At 36.5% G+C, this 14,982-nt stretch overlaps 1 protein-coding gene across 2 annotated transcripts in view; it reads left to right on the top strand.

Annotated features, from left to right (window-relative positions):
- The window catches only part of SEMA3A (semaphorin 3A), a 235,475-nt gene extending 220,721 nt beyond the window's left edge, over positions 1-14,754 (top strand). For both annotated transcript variants that reach the window (XM_027679479.1, XM_027679480.1), the window contains 4 exons: positions 1,554-1,711; positions 5,847-5,914; positions 11,544-11,686; positions 13,192-14,754. In XM_027679479.1, the coding sequence (XP_027535280.1) occupies positions 1,554-1,711; positions 5,847-5,914; positions 11,544-11,686; positions 13,192-13,647 (825 nt within the window). In that variant the 3' untranslated portion in view covers positions 13,648-14,754. The remainder of the gene's footprint in view (positions 1-1,553; positions 1,712-5,846; positions 5,915-11,543; positions 11,687-13,191) is intronic.
- The last annotated feature ends 228 nt before the right edge of the window (positions 14,755-14,982 follow it).

The raw sequence follows: 14,982 nt of genomic DNA, 5'->3' as shown, positions 1-14,982 counted from the left end.
TACAACACTAACTGGGACTGGTATGTGCAGTTAAGGCTTTGTGTAGAGCTCCCTGTGGTCAGAGATTTTTGCCTGAAGAATGTGGGTTTACAACCCAGCTATGAAACTATAATAGATGGAAACAGCTGCTTAGAAAGGGTTTAGTTTTCAATTTACCAGTAAATTTTCCTGTGGGTGATTTCCTTGTCATATTTTCCTTGAGAAAATACAAGTGTTTATATAAATGCACGGGATGTTTCTGTTTCAATTAATATGTCTATATAAACTGCCAAGCTGCTGTCTCTGAAAGAAGTTAATGCAACACCTTTTATGAGTGTTTTTGGTGTTGCTGTCTCCTGGTATCCAGTGCTCATAATTTCTATTAGGTAGGTGACCTCAGCCATCTTCCATCCCTGAATTCCCTGGAAATGGTGCCTCTGGGACATCACAGTTCAGGAGATGAAGAATTTTGAAAACATTTCTTGAAATCCTGTTTTTCAATTTATATTTTCCAAGAAAGGAAAATGAATACAAATTTGTATTTTCTCGGTGGGACTGCTTGGAGTGGGACCTTCGAAAGAAAGGTATTTGTCGCTCCAGCATGGGTGCTGGGTGACAAAGTTTAAACTTTGGATAGAAGTCAGTGTTTCCAAAACAGAAGGATTGTGCCATTGAATTTTGTTTATATATTTTGTTTTCCCCTAGTTTTGCATCTCACCCATACTTATTTTCTTTGTGAATTAGCGCTAATCTGAAATATCTCTGTTTGGACTTTCACATGGGATCAGAAGTTCAGTTTTCTCATATCCCTCTGGGGACCAACTTTCCTAGTGGACCACGTGAATTTGATATCGGAGAGGAAATTGAGAGTGACAAGATATTCTATTGTGATGTCTTGTGAGGCTGTAATTCATTTTGTATGCATGGTTTTTTATTTACTTCTGCATTTGAACTGCATCTTCTACTCAACACTGGTTTTTATCCAAAATAAAATAAAGCCTCTCCCCTCATTAAAGATAGGTTCCAGTTAGAGTATATGATCTACAGAAAAGAGTGCAAAACACCAGAATTATCAGACATGCAAAGACATGCATGCATGGCAGCACTTCCAAACTGAAATATCTTAGCATCAGTCTGAAGTAATTTACTTCAGGTTTCCCCCTCACATACATAAATCAAGGTCATACTTAGGAAATTTATGTTGAAGTTTTGCTTTTTCTTTATATTCAAAAGTATATTCTCCATTGTGTTCTGTCACTGACTGTGGTGCTTTCCGTGTGTGGGGATCTGAATAAAAAAGAAAAAGTTGAAGAGTAATTTAATTTTTTTACTGTTTAGAGAAGTGACCGAGAGCTTCATGCAAAAATAAAGTTTTTCCTATTTGATTTTTTTTTACCCTGGGGACAGTTCTGTTCTCATTCCTCTAGTGTACATCAGGATCATGATCCTTTATTGTGTTTGTAATGGCCCTAGCATATGATTATATAACTTTTTTATGCTTTCCTAGAAAAAAAAAATTGTAATTTGCAATATTTTTTTAACCTTTTTTCTTTTTTTTTTAACTTTTATAACAGCAACAGCTCTACATTGGCTCAGCCACTGGAGTTTCACAGCTTCCTTTGCACCGCTGTGATGTGTATGGAAAAGCATGTGCTGAGTGTTGCCTTGCAAGAGACCCTTACTGTGCCTGGGATGGTTCATCTTGTTCACGTTACTTCCCCACTGCTAAGAGGTAGGGACAGTTTTGGATGGTTTGCTATTTGTTTGAACTGGTGGTCTCCATATGACCAGAGGGCTTTGGAGATTTTTCATGGGATGGTTAACTGGAGCCCTTTCTCCTCCAAAGAAAACATTGTTGTGGGAGTTACATGCAATATGAAGTCTTGGTCAATTTAAAGTGGCCACTGCTACTTCTTGAGCTTGCTTAAAAAGCTCCTGTAAGAAAACATTCATAGAAGAATTCTCTTTGAAATGGATTCGTAACTTTATATTCATTTATAAACAGCAAAAAGAAAAAAAAATCCTTTTCTCTATCTTCAGAAGGGGGCTTGAAATCAAAATAGAATCTCTACTTCCCCAAGTAAATTATTCTGCATTTTCATTAATTCTAATTCAAAAGAAATATCTATAAAGTGTTTGGACATCAATAGAAACTTTTTTGGTGATATATAACATTGTTGTTATTATTCAAAAGTGTAGCTTGCATGTGTTGATGTGTGTCCAAGTGCTACCAGATCAGCACAACCACTTTTACACTCAGTCTGCAGTGATGCTGAAGGCTTTGCAATGCAAACATTAAGGGAAAACCAACTCCACAAGTCAAAAATACCGATTTTATAAAAAAAATCACAAGTCTGGTTGCCTGATATGAAGGTTTAAAATAATATTTTCTTTGCCTGCCTTTATCTCTGAAACTCTTTCTCTAAAAGTATACAAGCTTGTTACTGAAGAGCTCAGCTACTGAAGTAGAAATTAGGTATAACTGAATAGATAATCACTTGAAAATAGAAGCAGACATTGGTGTAGTGTTGAGATTCCCGTGATAAATTGGCTAAAATGATTTAAAAAGTGCTCACAATTAATTGAATATGCCAGACATCATCTATTTAGGAAGAAACAAGGAATCCAAAGGTTTAGATATGTAAGGGTTTATGTAGATAAAATTAATGGTAGCAAATACTAAGCTGAGAATGTCAAGACTCCAAATTCCAAGTTTATATTGGTTGTTGAGGCAGATGATATGTGGTAAAGGGTGGGAAGTTGAGTTTGTGTCACAGACTTTTCAGATGGAGGGGATTAAAATTTTAAGGTTTGCATTACAATGTATCCTAAAAAAAGAAAAGATTACAAAAATAAAAGCTGCTTGTGGAACATCGGGTTCTATTTTTTGCACCAGGAAACAGACTTGATCTGAGACAAGCTTTTTGTGAAATTCTGTGAAAATAATTGAAAAGGAGAAACAGAACCCATCCCAAAAGAAGACCCAGTCAAATTTTCTCAGCTGTGTGGACTAAATTCTTATTTCTTGTGGTATCACGGCAGCTTCTCTGGAGGAGGATTGAAGGGAGAGGGAACAGTGAGGTTTTCAAGGAAAGTCTAAGAATTTGATTTGATCTGAAAGTTTTCAGGATTAGAAATCAGTATGTTTGAGTACTGCCTCTGAGTTGAAGGAGACAGTAAGGTCAGGAACCTCTGAATTACTCTTTTCTGCTACTCTCCTATGCTTCTTTATCCCTGAACCTCATCCTTTCTCAGCATTCACTAGCACACATTCCTACTCCCAGCCCATCTCAAGATCCATAAAGCACATAAACTGTCATTCATCTGCTTACACTGATGGAAGAAATAGGGCTCTTTGTCTTTTCCTTATCTATCTCTTAATGCACTGCAGACTGAGCTCACTGTTGCCATCATGGGTAAAGGGACTGGGACCTCTTCTCACAGGAATTACGGGGCAGGGTTATTGGAGCTAAAATGGGTTGCACAGCCACAGAAAAACCTGGGGGTGCAGAATTTGCTCTTCTTAAGGCCACTGTGAAAGAAAAAGTTAGTCCTGGGGAGGTGGGATCTGAAAAATGCATTCAGAAAAAGCTGCTGTCTCCACCACTTCCCCCCAGTTTTCCCTTGGCAGCAACAGCGGCAGAGTCGAGGTCTGTGTTACTGGGGGAGAGGATGCTCGGTTTACCTGGTGCCTGCTGTACCCACTGTCTCAAACCAGCTTGGAATGCATCTATGATAAAATCAGAATTGCTGGGAACAGCTTAAATGTCAACATTTTCCTAATAATAAATTCTTGTAATTTTAGGCTCCAGAAATATTGGGAAGACTGAGTCCTGAGGCAATTGTACAGATGCTTTACTAGTAGTTGCTTTTGGGGTTTTGTTTGGGGTTTTTGTTTTGTTTTGATTTGATTTTCTTCTATTTTTTTACAGGCTTTTATAAGCCTTGATTTTAATTTGCTTTTCTTTCTTTGTGTATTTTACAAGTATAAATGACAGTCCAGAGCTCCTGTTGTGTGACCACTTCACTTTACCCCATGCAGATGTGTTCTGGTTCATATTTCATAAGTCATCATGTTGATACAATTGTGATATGTGCAACATTTTCCTGAGATTCTAACTAAACATCTCATCCAAACTTCATTGACAGTATTATGACTCTTTCCACAGACTTTTTTCCTACAAATAGTATCCTATAAATATGACGTTTCCAAATTTAGGAAGGAGTAGCAAAATTTTATGATTTCTTATGTCTTGGGTGTGGTTTTGTTGGTAGTAATGAGTAACATGGAGATATTGGAAATTATGATTAGCACATTTTTTGAATCATGTATCAATCAGCAGAAGATTCCTTATTACTAAAGAGCACTAAGATGTTCTAAATCATGAGTTTAAAGAAGTTTTTATTCAGAAAAATATAAAAAATTGGTCATCTCAATTTTAAAAAAATTCAGATGAGCAAAAAAAAACCTGTTGCTGTACTTCATGTAACTAATTTCAGGTTTAACATTCCAGTCGTTTTCAGTGGAAAAAAATATGGTTAAAATTTTTCAGGCAATAGGAGTCAGCTGAGCAGTTGTGCCTCAGTGAGAACTCTTGGCATGTGGTGATGCTGGGCTGTTAGTGAGAGCCTACAAATAGGGCTGGTGGAGAGAAGAGAGATGGTCTGTACCGCAGAACAATGGCTTTTAAAAATGTGGGCTGTTGTCACAAGGGAGTGACCAACAGGGCTTTTTACAAGGCTACTTGACTTTTGCATATCCGTTGCTGGATCCCATAATCTGAAATCGCAGCATTGTTCAGCAGCCTAATCCTCTTTGTTCTCCTCTAATTTTGCAAGCCCTCAGGCTTTCTCCGATTCCTAAAGTAAAGTGCTCTCACTTGAAACACATCTTTGTTTGCCTTGTTCTTTTTTTCTTTCTTTTTATGTGAAAGCTTTTCTCTGGCTCAGTTGAATTTCGTGTCACAGCTATTTAAATAAAAATAGGAACAGACAAAGAGAGAACAACACATGCAAAATAAAACTGTATAGAAAAGCTCTCTTTTCTGAAATACATTTTTTTTAGCACAGATCAATATGTTTTTCAAAAGAGCCAATAGAATTCAAACTGGGAAAAAAATATACTGTGTTAAAAGGACATGCAATCAAAGGTAGAACTCAGACTCAGGCTACAAAAAGTGGAATAAACGGCATTTCAAAATCTTCCTTTTCAAGTGTTTTATTCTGTTTATTCTAAAGAGAAAGCCATTTGCACAGTTATGTAAAAGGTTTTTTCAGAAATGTTTTGGTGAAATCTGTAGTGACTGAAATGATCTATGTATTTTAATATAGGTTTTGTAGAAAATACAGCACTTCAGCATTCTTTGAAAGCCACCCATCCTAACATTTCACCTATCTAAAAGATGCCACAATATTCAAAGTATTCTGTACTTGCAGAACAGCTGTAGCTTCTTCATGGGTTTTGATGCATTTTAAACTGTACTATATATATTTTAATCCCTCAGCAATCCTGTATCTATGAATCAAGTAATGAATTTGTCTGTAATCAATAAACATCGTATTTTATGTAGTATATCTTTAATACTAATAATTATTATTGAATATTATTTTTATCTAGTATCTCAGTGCAAGAGATATGTATTTACCAGTTTCTGAAGACTTTATCTGTAAGAGTAAAGCCTGATTCTACAAACCGTGACAATGCACAGAATATAGTAGTAACAATATGATTTCCTTCCTAGTGTAGTTTAGATGCCCTTGTGACTTCTGTAATTATATATGTTCCACTCATTGCTCTTCAGTCACGGCAAATGTGTGTGCTGACCTAAGAGAAGGTCACTAACAGATTTCAAATATGATATTTGCAGACGTACTAGACGACAAGACATCCGAAATGGAGACCCGCTTACCCACTGCTCAGACCTGCAGCATCACGGTGAGTTATGGGCACAACTGAAGTGCAACTAATTTCTATGTAATTTACAGACTGTGCATGAGTAGAGTAGGAAACATGTCAATGATTTGTTGGTGAAATTGTCTCGAACATCTGTGAAAGATGAATATAATACATCATTATCCCAATTTAGATAGCTTACAATGGCCTGAATCAGACACTAAAGAATATTTGGGGTTTTTTTTGTTGTTTTCCTCAAGTTAACAGTTTTAAACATTTTAATTTTCCTGCTTCTTTTACCTGATAATACTGTACCATCAGGTTAGGCATATTATATCAGAAAAGACTTGTATCTCCTTCAGGATAGCAAGAAGTATGTACATATTGGTTTATATAGTTTGCATAAGATGATAAGTAAACGTGTCTGTAACTACCTTGGCAAAATATGGAATGACCTTTGTTGTAGGTGTCACACTAAAAGCTGTTAAGATCAGGATGTTCCTTGCAGTAGGCCTGTCCCATATGCTTTCAACATGGGTTTTCTTGGACATATTTTGGTTTGGTTTCTTGTCAGCTGTGTCATTTTCACAGTGTATTGATCAGATTCCTTTCTGGACTTGTTTGACTGATAAACTTCTCACAGTTACTAGTTTGTTGCCAAACTTTTCAGAAGACCTTCACTCAGAAAATTAAAAATGTCCCTTTTGCTGTAAGTGGAGGGAACACTTAGGCAATACTTCCCTCTGCTGGAAAAAGGTGAATCTTTATGATTGTAGTAGGTCTGTATGCACAAAGAATATTCTGAGTTGAAAGGGACCCACAAGGATCATTGAGTTCAGCTCATAAGTGACCCATATGGGGATCAAATGCACAACCTTGGTGTTATTAACACTATGCTGTAACTAACTGAGTTAATCCAAGGGTTAAACCTCTGGACAGATCTCTGGGATAAGGAAGTGACTGAAAATGGAGATACCTCAAAATCCTCGTATCCTTCCAGTCCATGTAATAACAAAAATGATAAATAGTCCAAAGTTGTACTTCTGTGTCAGCTATAATTCACCACTAATACATTTCACGAATAGTTTTCTCTATGTTCCTTTCAATCATTTGAAACTCACAGCTAACATTATTATAGCTTTTCTTTTTACTTCTTGATTGTCAGACTCAGGCCAAGTTACTCAGAGGGCAAAAGGATTTGTAAAAATGCATGAATAGATTGTGATCAGTATGTAGTTGTCACATTTTGAGAACTCATGAATGTACAGCTAGTTTAGATTTGAACTAGTCAATTGGCACTAGCAGAAAGTTCAAAAATTTCAATTTGCATCATATCAAGTAATGCATATACAATGCAGATACTGAGGCTGAGATGACGTTTCCCAGTAGGAAAATTTCATCAGGCACTAAAGATTGATTTTAATACCAGCAGAAACGTGTCTTAGCTTTACCTTTTTACTATCTGGACATGTTACTCGTGAGTAAAAATATGGTCTGGGCTACCATGTGTCTTTCATTTTAATGTTTTCTAGCCATTGCCTGCTGTGCTTTATACAACTGCAGGTTTGTTCTTTATTTTCATAGGTGAAAAAAGCATTTCAAAACACTTTGGGTTTTTAATATCTTCCCATATTTGGTAAGCATATTTCTCTGATAAAGATATGTTCTGTCCAAAGGGAAGAGAGTAATACAGTTTTGCAGTAATCCAGAAATGCATTTTTTTTCATTGCAACAATCATGGCACCCCTGATCACAAGGAGCTTTGATACAGCTTTGTCAAAATGAGAAGAGCAAGTATCAGTAAGTTACAAAAAATTCTGAGGGAATGTAGTTCTGGATCTTAGACTTGAAGGATGCACTATCTAAATGCTTAATGAATGGTTTAGACTGGTCTTGAGATAAATTTTCTCTAAATTAATTGAGCTGTAAATCTATTACATTTTCCTATATTTACATGTCATTTACACATGATCACACATTGTGTGATTACAGATGACTGCATGGCCTATGCCAACTTATGCTGAGTTTTTTCCTTGGTTGTGACTAGTACTTTTCTGGACAACAGATAAAGAATTGGGTTTGCCTATAGCCACAAATAAGCTCCAGCAATAATTTACTACTTGTCTACACATTCGCTTGCAGTAACTGCCAGTTGATTCTCTATGTGAACCAACAAAAACATAAAAAAAGAAAAATCTCATTTTTAAAGATATTGCAGAAACCAACTTTGTGATCAATCTGAAGCACTAATGTTTTTACTAAGGTTTACATAGCTCTTTCCATTGCCCTTTGGTGCAAATGTATAAGAACTAGTATAAAATGACTACACAACAACATTAGAGGGAGCTGAGGATCCTTAGCTGTACAGGTGTTTGGCCAGACATTAATGCTTAAATCTAAAAGCATGGGCACCTTTGTGTCAGCTAAAGAACAATTTTTTTTAAGCATAACACACACGTGCTATCAAGAAGTTAATCAAATCTTTTTTTTCTTTTCTTTTTTTCTTTTTTTTTTTAAAGAATTTCTAATAGAAGAGGCACCTTTTTGAGCTGATTTATCCCAGGGAAAGTTCAAAGAATCACTTTGAGTTAAACTATGTAGTAAGATTGATTCATCTGCAAAACTGTCTTGGTATAACTACTTGGCCTTTCATACTTCTTTGGTTATGTCAGAAATTATGTACTTCAAGGATATTTATCAGGGTAGTAAACTGATACTGCTATTGGGTTCATTTTAGAAATTACTGCTCTCAGACAGGATTTTGGGCTGAATTTCATAACCAACTTCACGATTTCTATACTTTTCTAATTCCTCCACCTGTTTTTCTGGACTTCCTAGACTTTCATTCTTCCTTCTAGTCTCTTCAGCTTCTCCCTCAGTCCCAAAGCTGCACTCTGATCCTGTGATTATTTGATCACTGCTTACTTTCTTGCACTCCATATGCTCAATGTTACATGGACTTTATAGACATTTCTGGACCCGCCTTCTGCTCCCTTAAATCATGGCAATGGAAACTCAAGGATCTCCTAAATGCTTCCTGTCTCATCTGTCACCCATACTTTATTTTCTGCAGCTGTGAAGAAATTTAAAGAGGGCTTCACTCACTTTCCGTGGTGTTCTCTAACACACTAGAATGTCATAGATCAGATCCAAGGAAAGAGAAGTTTGAAATGGTGTCAAAGCACCCAGTTTCAAAAAAAAACTTGTGACTAGCTTCTTAGATACTAAGGATATCCTAGGTATTAGGTTTTCCAGCAGAAACTTCTCTGTATACTTAAAAATATGCCACTCCTCTTGGGCAGTAGGACCTTTGCCAAAAAAAATACCTGGTTTTGTCCTTTCTACTAACATTTAGAATCTGGAAGATTATCTTCCTCAGATCTAATGAGACCAGTGTTACATATGCTCTCCTCCTAATGTAATTCACTTGAACTAAGCTGTGTTCAAGAAAACATAGTCAGGGCTGCAAACCCCCTCATGAGTAACCTACTAGTTAAGTCCACTATTTAGGATGTGGAAGATGAGGACCTAAAGTCCATTTAGGCTTAGGAAATTGACTTGATAGTTGTACTTCCAATACAAACAGCTAAAATATTGGTTTCCTGTTGTTGAAGTTGGGCTGTTCTGCAACCACGATTCATGGAGCCTAGGAGGAGGAGTAAAAACAGAGCATGCATCCTAGGTGAAATCCCTGTGTTTCCATCCTTTATTCTGGAAGCCTGTAAATCACTGTTTCACAGAAACAGTTTGCTGGAGCAGTAACAGAAGTGTCCCAGGCTATAAAAGGGGACATTTACTACTTACTGTTTTATGCTGCAGCCCTATATATGCTACTGTTGTGGATTCCAATTCAGATATCAAACAACTTCTCTCTGACTGTGTGAGGATCCTTGGCTGCCTGCTCAGCCATGTGAATTCTGTTCCTTAATTAGAGGAAATGAACAAGAAGAGTCAGTACATCATTCACAATGTTGAATCTGGACCCGTAAGTTATCAGCCAATCAGTCCCAATTCCAGTCTTTATCTTATCACTTCTAATTATATTCAGTTAAACTCTTCACATACTTCCAGTTCCCCTGCTTCATTGACACAAATTCACCCATGCTCCATCTCAGACCTTATCACCAGTACCCTTAGCTACATTCTCTTCCAGCTGTTTCACCTTTCTCTTGCTGCTTTGCTTTCTAATTCTTTCTTACATTGCTCCCTTTCTTCCTGACCCAGAGCTGCACTGACATTCTTCATGGGAATGTGGTTTCTGAAAGATGTCATAAAAGTTGTTTCACTTAGTTTTTTATAGAACACCCCACTTACTTGTTTAAAAGGTCCACAATCCAGCAGAGGAAGGCAAGCAAACCCATTTCCTATTTGTTTAGTGTTAATAAGCTATTTGATGTTTTCTTGTTGAAAACTGGGCAAGCATCAGTTCCTATTCTGCCTCACATCCCTTTGCCCATCCTCTCTCAGGGCTGCAAGTCATTATTGTAAGGCATATGATTCTGTATCAACATAAACCAGGAGCTCAATTTTTATTTTTACCTTTGGCTCAGTCATCTAGTAAACAGCCTGTGTTTGGTAAACAACATGGCCAATATGATAAAGGCACAGTTGGGGGCAAACAAAACTGGACAAAGAATTTCACTTAGAGAGTTTTAAATAGACACAATTTTCCTGTTAAAACATATCAAAACTTGTTCCTTAAAGATTTCCAGTGCTAAAGTTCAAAAGTGGAAAATGGAAAGAATGGCAAAGAGTCAGGAAACCCCATGAGATCAACACAGCCTACCAAGCCCTTCCTCCTCATCTACTCTTCAGGATTGTTTTTCAGTGGTCACTTAATTCCATAACAGCATTTTAAAGAGCTAAGGTGGAGAGCTGAAACTTACAGCCTCTGTGGTATTGGAGGAGAATCAAATACCATATAAGTCCTATAGCTATGTGATATTTCCAGCAAGTTGATGAATATCTTGAAACATTGTTGTTACAAAAGGAAGTAATTTATTTAACTTTCTTTTTCCCCTCCCATAATGTCTGGTTTATTAACCTCATTACATTTCCATAAATTATATCAGTATGAGAGGAAATGATTAATTGAAGATCGTTTCCTCAAAAACATTATTTCTGGTCATTAACAGCTTCAGCAAACTGCAGTGCCATGTAATCTAAACACATTATACTACTTTTAAATAGCCTCATGTTTTATTACTTTGCTCTAAAGTATTATGACCATAGAGCCCAGGAGGCATCATTACAAACATTCTACAGCTACACCCTGAGTTTTCTCGTTGCATACAGTTTGCTATTAAAAATTCTTGTCGTGTCCTAGATGTTTTCCTTGATGAATAATAATGAGGTTTACAGAAAATTTCACAATTAAATTCATTAACTTCTCATATTGAGATGTTAGCAGCTGTTATGATTTAAAATACAATTAAAAAAAAAAACAGTAAAAACTAAAAACCTACCAGGGATCCTTACGAAGATAGAGGTGTTGATGGAAATTTTCCAAATAGCATACTGATATGGGGAAATTTTCTTCAAAGTGTTTATTTTTAAACACTTTAAGGGAGCCCAATTTCTAAACAAACAAAAAAAAATTACTTAGCAATTAAGAGGGGTTTTTTTCAGTAATTGTAATTCTTTTTTTCTTTTTTTTTTCCATGCTGTACAGATAACCCAAGTGGTCACACCCTGGAGGAAAAGATTATCTATGGAGTAGAGAATAGCAGCACTTTTCTTGAGTGCAGTCCAAAATCTCAGCGTGCCGTAGTCTACTGGCAATTCCAGAAGCAAAATGATGACCGCAAAGAAGAGGTACAGTAGAAAAAAAATAAAGGGATGCAACTGATTTTCTCTATAAAGATAGACTTCAATCTGAGTCTTTCCCAGAATGATTTTAGTTAGCAGAATTTCTCTGTAATCTTATAATTTCCATTGTTCTTCACCGTATTATCACTCTTACTACCATAAAATTCTGTAAGCGTTCAATGGGTTTTACAGATTGTTACAGCAGAAAACATTCATATCCTCTGCTTGCTCAGGCTCCCTGCAAAACACACTTGTTTTGCATTAGAGATACCAGATATATAAAAAGCTAGCATGCTATCTTGTCACCTAAAACATCATACAAGGTTGATGTAACCTCGAATAGCACAAAAACCTTAAAATTGCCTTTGAAAAAAAGTTTAACTGCACTCATTTAATTATACTGTTTGACCGAAGCATAGTCTATCAGAAGCATTCTACATACTGCATGCTCTATGACTTTACTGCACATAAGACAGAGACAGAATGAAGAGCTGAGAACTGTAGTGGACACAAGAATATGAAAACATGTACATTTTTTTCATCAAAAACAATATTCATAGAGGCAAAAATACTGACCTTCCCTATTTGCTTTACTCTAAGCTGATAGTTTATTTATCTCCTTCTCTTATCGCCAACATTCTTATGTTATTAATCGTCCAGGTTTTCAAGTCGTGTTACTATCAAACTAGGTCACACACATCTTAAGAGAAGAATCTGCTCTGGTAGTTAGAGAGGTCAAGCTAGGAAACAGAACCTTGGTTTTTGCATTGAAGTATTTTTAAATACATATATATTTAAAGCATGTTCTAAATAGTTACATTAGCGCCTTTAAATATTTTTGTTTTGTTTGCATAAGTAGTAAATTATTAAGAATTTATTCTCGGTGAAGAGAACAGCAAAAAGGTTTGTGCCCTTTCAGTCTGCATCCACATGTGCATTCAGAAAATGTAGTTACATGTCATTAATTAGTTCAAAAAAATACATTATTTTGAAAAGCTGCTTTTTGAATATTAAAATTTTCAGATTTAATCCTTGATTGTTTCTTTGTAAATTTTCCACTTATGCAGAATCCACTTCTATGCATAAGGGCTTTTGTAGTAAGGAACAATAGGAAGACAGAGAACCTTTCCCGTAAATGGATCTAGGTTTGACTAAAAGATGATGATAAATGTGACCTCAGTAATACAGCCACATGGATCCGTACTGACTCTGCTGATTACAGGCTAGGATCTTCTGTAATCTTACCAGCAAGTCCATCTGACAGAGTTGATACAGATCTTTGTTTAGCATCAGCTAGGACTAAGGAGTAAATTCCTAATTCCCCAAAGTCTTTGCAGTACATTGGTTTTTCCAGAGTATTTGAGGCTTTCATAACTACAGATGAATGGCAGAGGGTTTTCCATTTTTGTGGGTTTGTGAATTTTTGGCCAAGTTTTACCATTGAAAGGAGCGGATAATGGGGCATGTATATGAAAGACAATTATTGAAATTACCACTTTTTTCCAATACAGATAAAAGTGGGTGATCACATGATCCGGACAGAACAGGGCCTGTTGCTACGAAGTCTCCACCGGAGGGACTCTGGTGTTTATTTCTGCCATGCTGTGGAGCATGGCTTCATGCAAACTCTGCTCAAAGTGACCCTGGAAGTGATCGATACTGACCACCTGGAAGAGCTGCTCCATAAAGAAGAGGATGGCGATGCCTCCAAGATCAAGGATGCTACCAACAGCATGACCCCCAGTCAAAAGATCTGGTACAGAGACTTCATGCAGTTAATCAACCACCCCAATCTCAACACAATGGATGAGTTCTGTGAGCAGGTTTGGAAAAGAGACCGCAAACAGCGTCGGCAAAGGCCTGCCAACGCGCAGGTGAACACAAATAAGTGGAAGCACTTACAGGAGAATAAAAAAGGTAGGAACAGGAGGACCCATGAATTTGAGAGGGCACCACGGAGTGTCTGAGCTTCATTACCTCTAGGAACCTCATCCAAGTAGAAACTTGTATAGACAGATAACTGGAAAAAAATGCAATATTCATGATCTTTTTCATGGCATTATGTGGATGTTTACAAGAGTGGAAAGTTCAAACAATTTCCACTAGGTTTAAATAAAATCCATTTCTAACTTTCCTAGCAATTCCTTCCTCTCTGCTCTGATTCTAAGATCAGAAAGACCAGAGTTTCAAGGATGATAACTCACACGGACCTAACTTACTGATCAAGAAGTTCTACAAGTATTCAACAGGCAAGTTTTGCTTTCTCTTTTGCTGGAGATATAAACAAAATGCTGTATTTCATGCTGTCATCTTACAGAAAAGAAAAACAACCCCCACCTTTCATCATCAGCACTACCATTTCTAGACTTATATATAAAACTGCATGAACTCATTAAGCTGATGAACGTCTAAACACGTGATTGGACACAAGGATTTTGTTCGTTTTGTCTACCAGTTCTCCTGTTTATATGTGCTAGAAGAGGAAAAACAATACTGAATGAGATTGATTGTGGAAATCTGAACAACATAAGCCATCCATCATCTGGAAGAAAAAAAATGTGGAGTACACTGGGCTACTACTGATGACTTCTTTCCGCTTTGATCTAAAGATGTATTTTATTAAAACTATAATTTAAATGTACCATGAAAAATATGCAGCAAACATTAGCTCCTTTCTAAAATAGATTAGGCTTTTTGTCTTAGAAATATTGTACTTCCTAATTATTGGTTTAGAGGAAAAAAAGACAACTTCCAATTATGAGCTGCTTTACTCTTTTGTTTGGAAAAACTTCTAGGGGAGCTAGTCACACTGCAGTTAACCTCCTCCCCTCTCAGTAATCTATATGACATGTAACTTCAAAGCAATTTTAAAACTAAGCTATTTTAACATGAAAGTCACTGTATAGCATGGAAGTATTCTGCATTCTGTTCTTCTAAGTATGGTATTTGAAATTATTCAACTTGTCTAATACCTAATAGATTGAACCAATGAAGAGGAGAGCATTGATTTTCAGTTGTATATTTTTTTTTAATTAAAAAAATACAAGTAGCATTAAAATATCCTCTACTAATTACACTCTTGCTTTCTTGGTTCATTTTTGTGAATGCTAATATTTAAATACTGTGGCTCATAAACTGTCATATACCCATGAGCAAAGCTCATATTCAGTTTAAGGAGTTGTGTTCCCAGCTCTGTGGTAGAAATATGTCCTCACTACTGATTCTCAGTGCTCCATTCTTTCTGTGGGCCAGATCACCCAAATGCAAAGAACCAGCACTAAATAGTAACCTCAAAGCCCCAT

The sequence above is a fragment of the Neopelma chrysocephalum genome, unplaced genomic scaffold, assembly GCF_003984885.1.
Source record: "Neopelma chrysocephalum unplaced genomic scaffold, ASM398488v2 Primary Assembly neopelma1_45, whole genome shotgun sequence".
Taxonomy (NCBI): Eukaryota; Metazoa; Chordata; class Aves; order Passeriformes; family Pipridae; genus Neopelma; species Neopelma chrysocephalum.
This window is presented reverse-complemented; position numbering and strand designations above follow the sequence as displayed.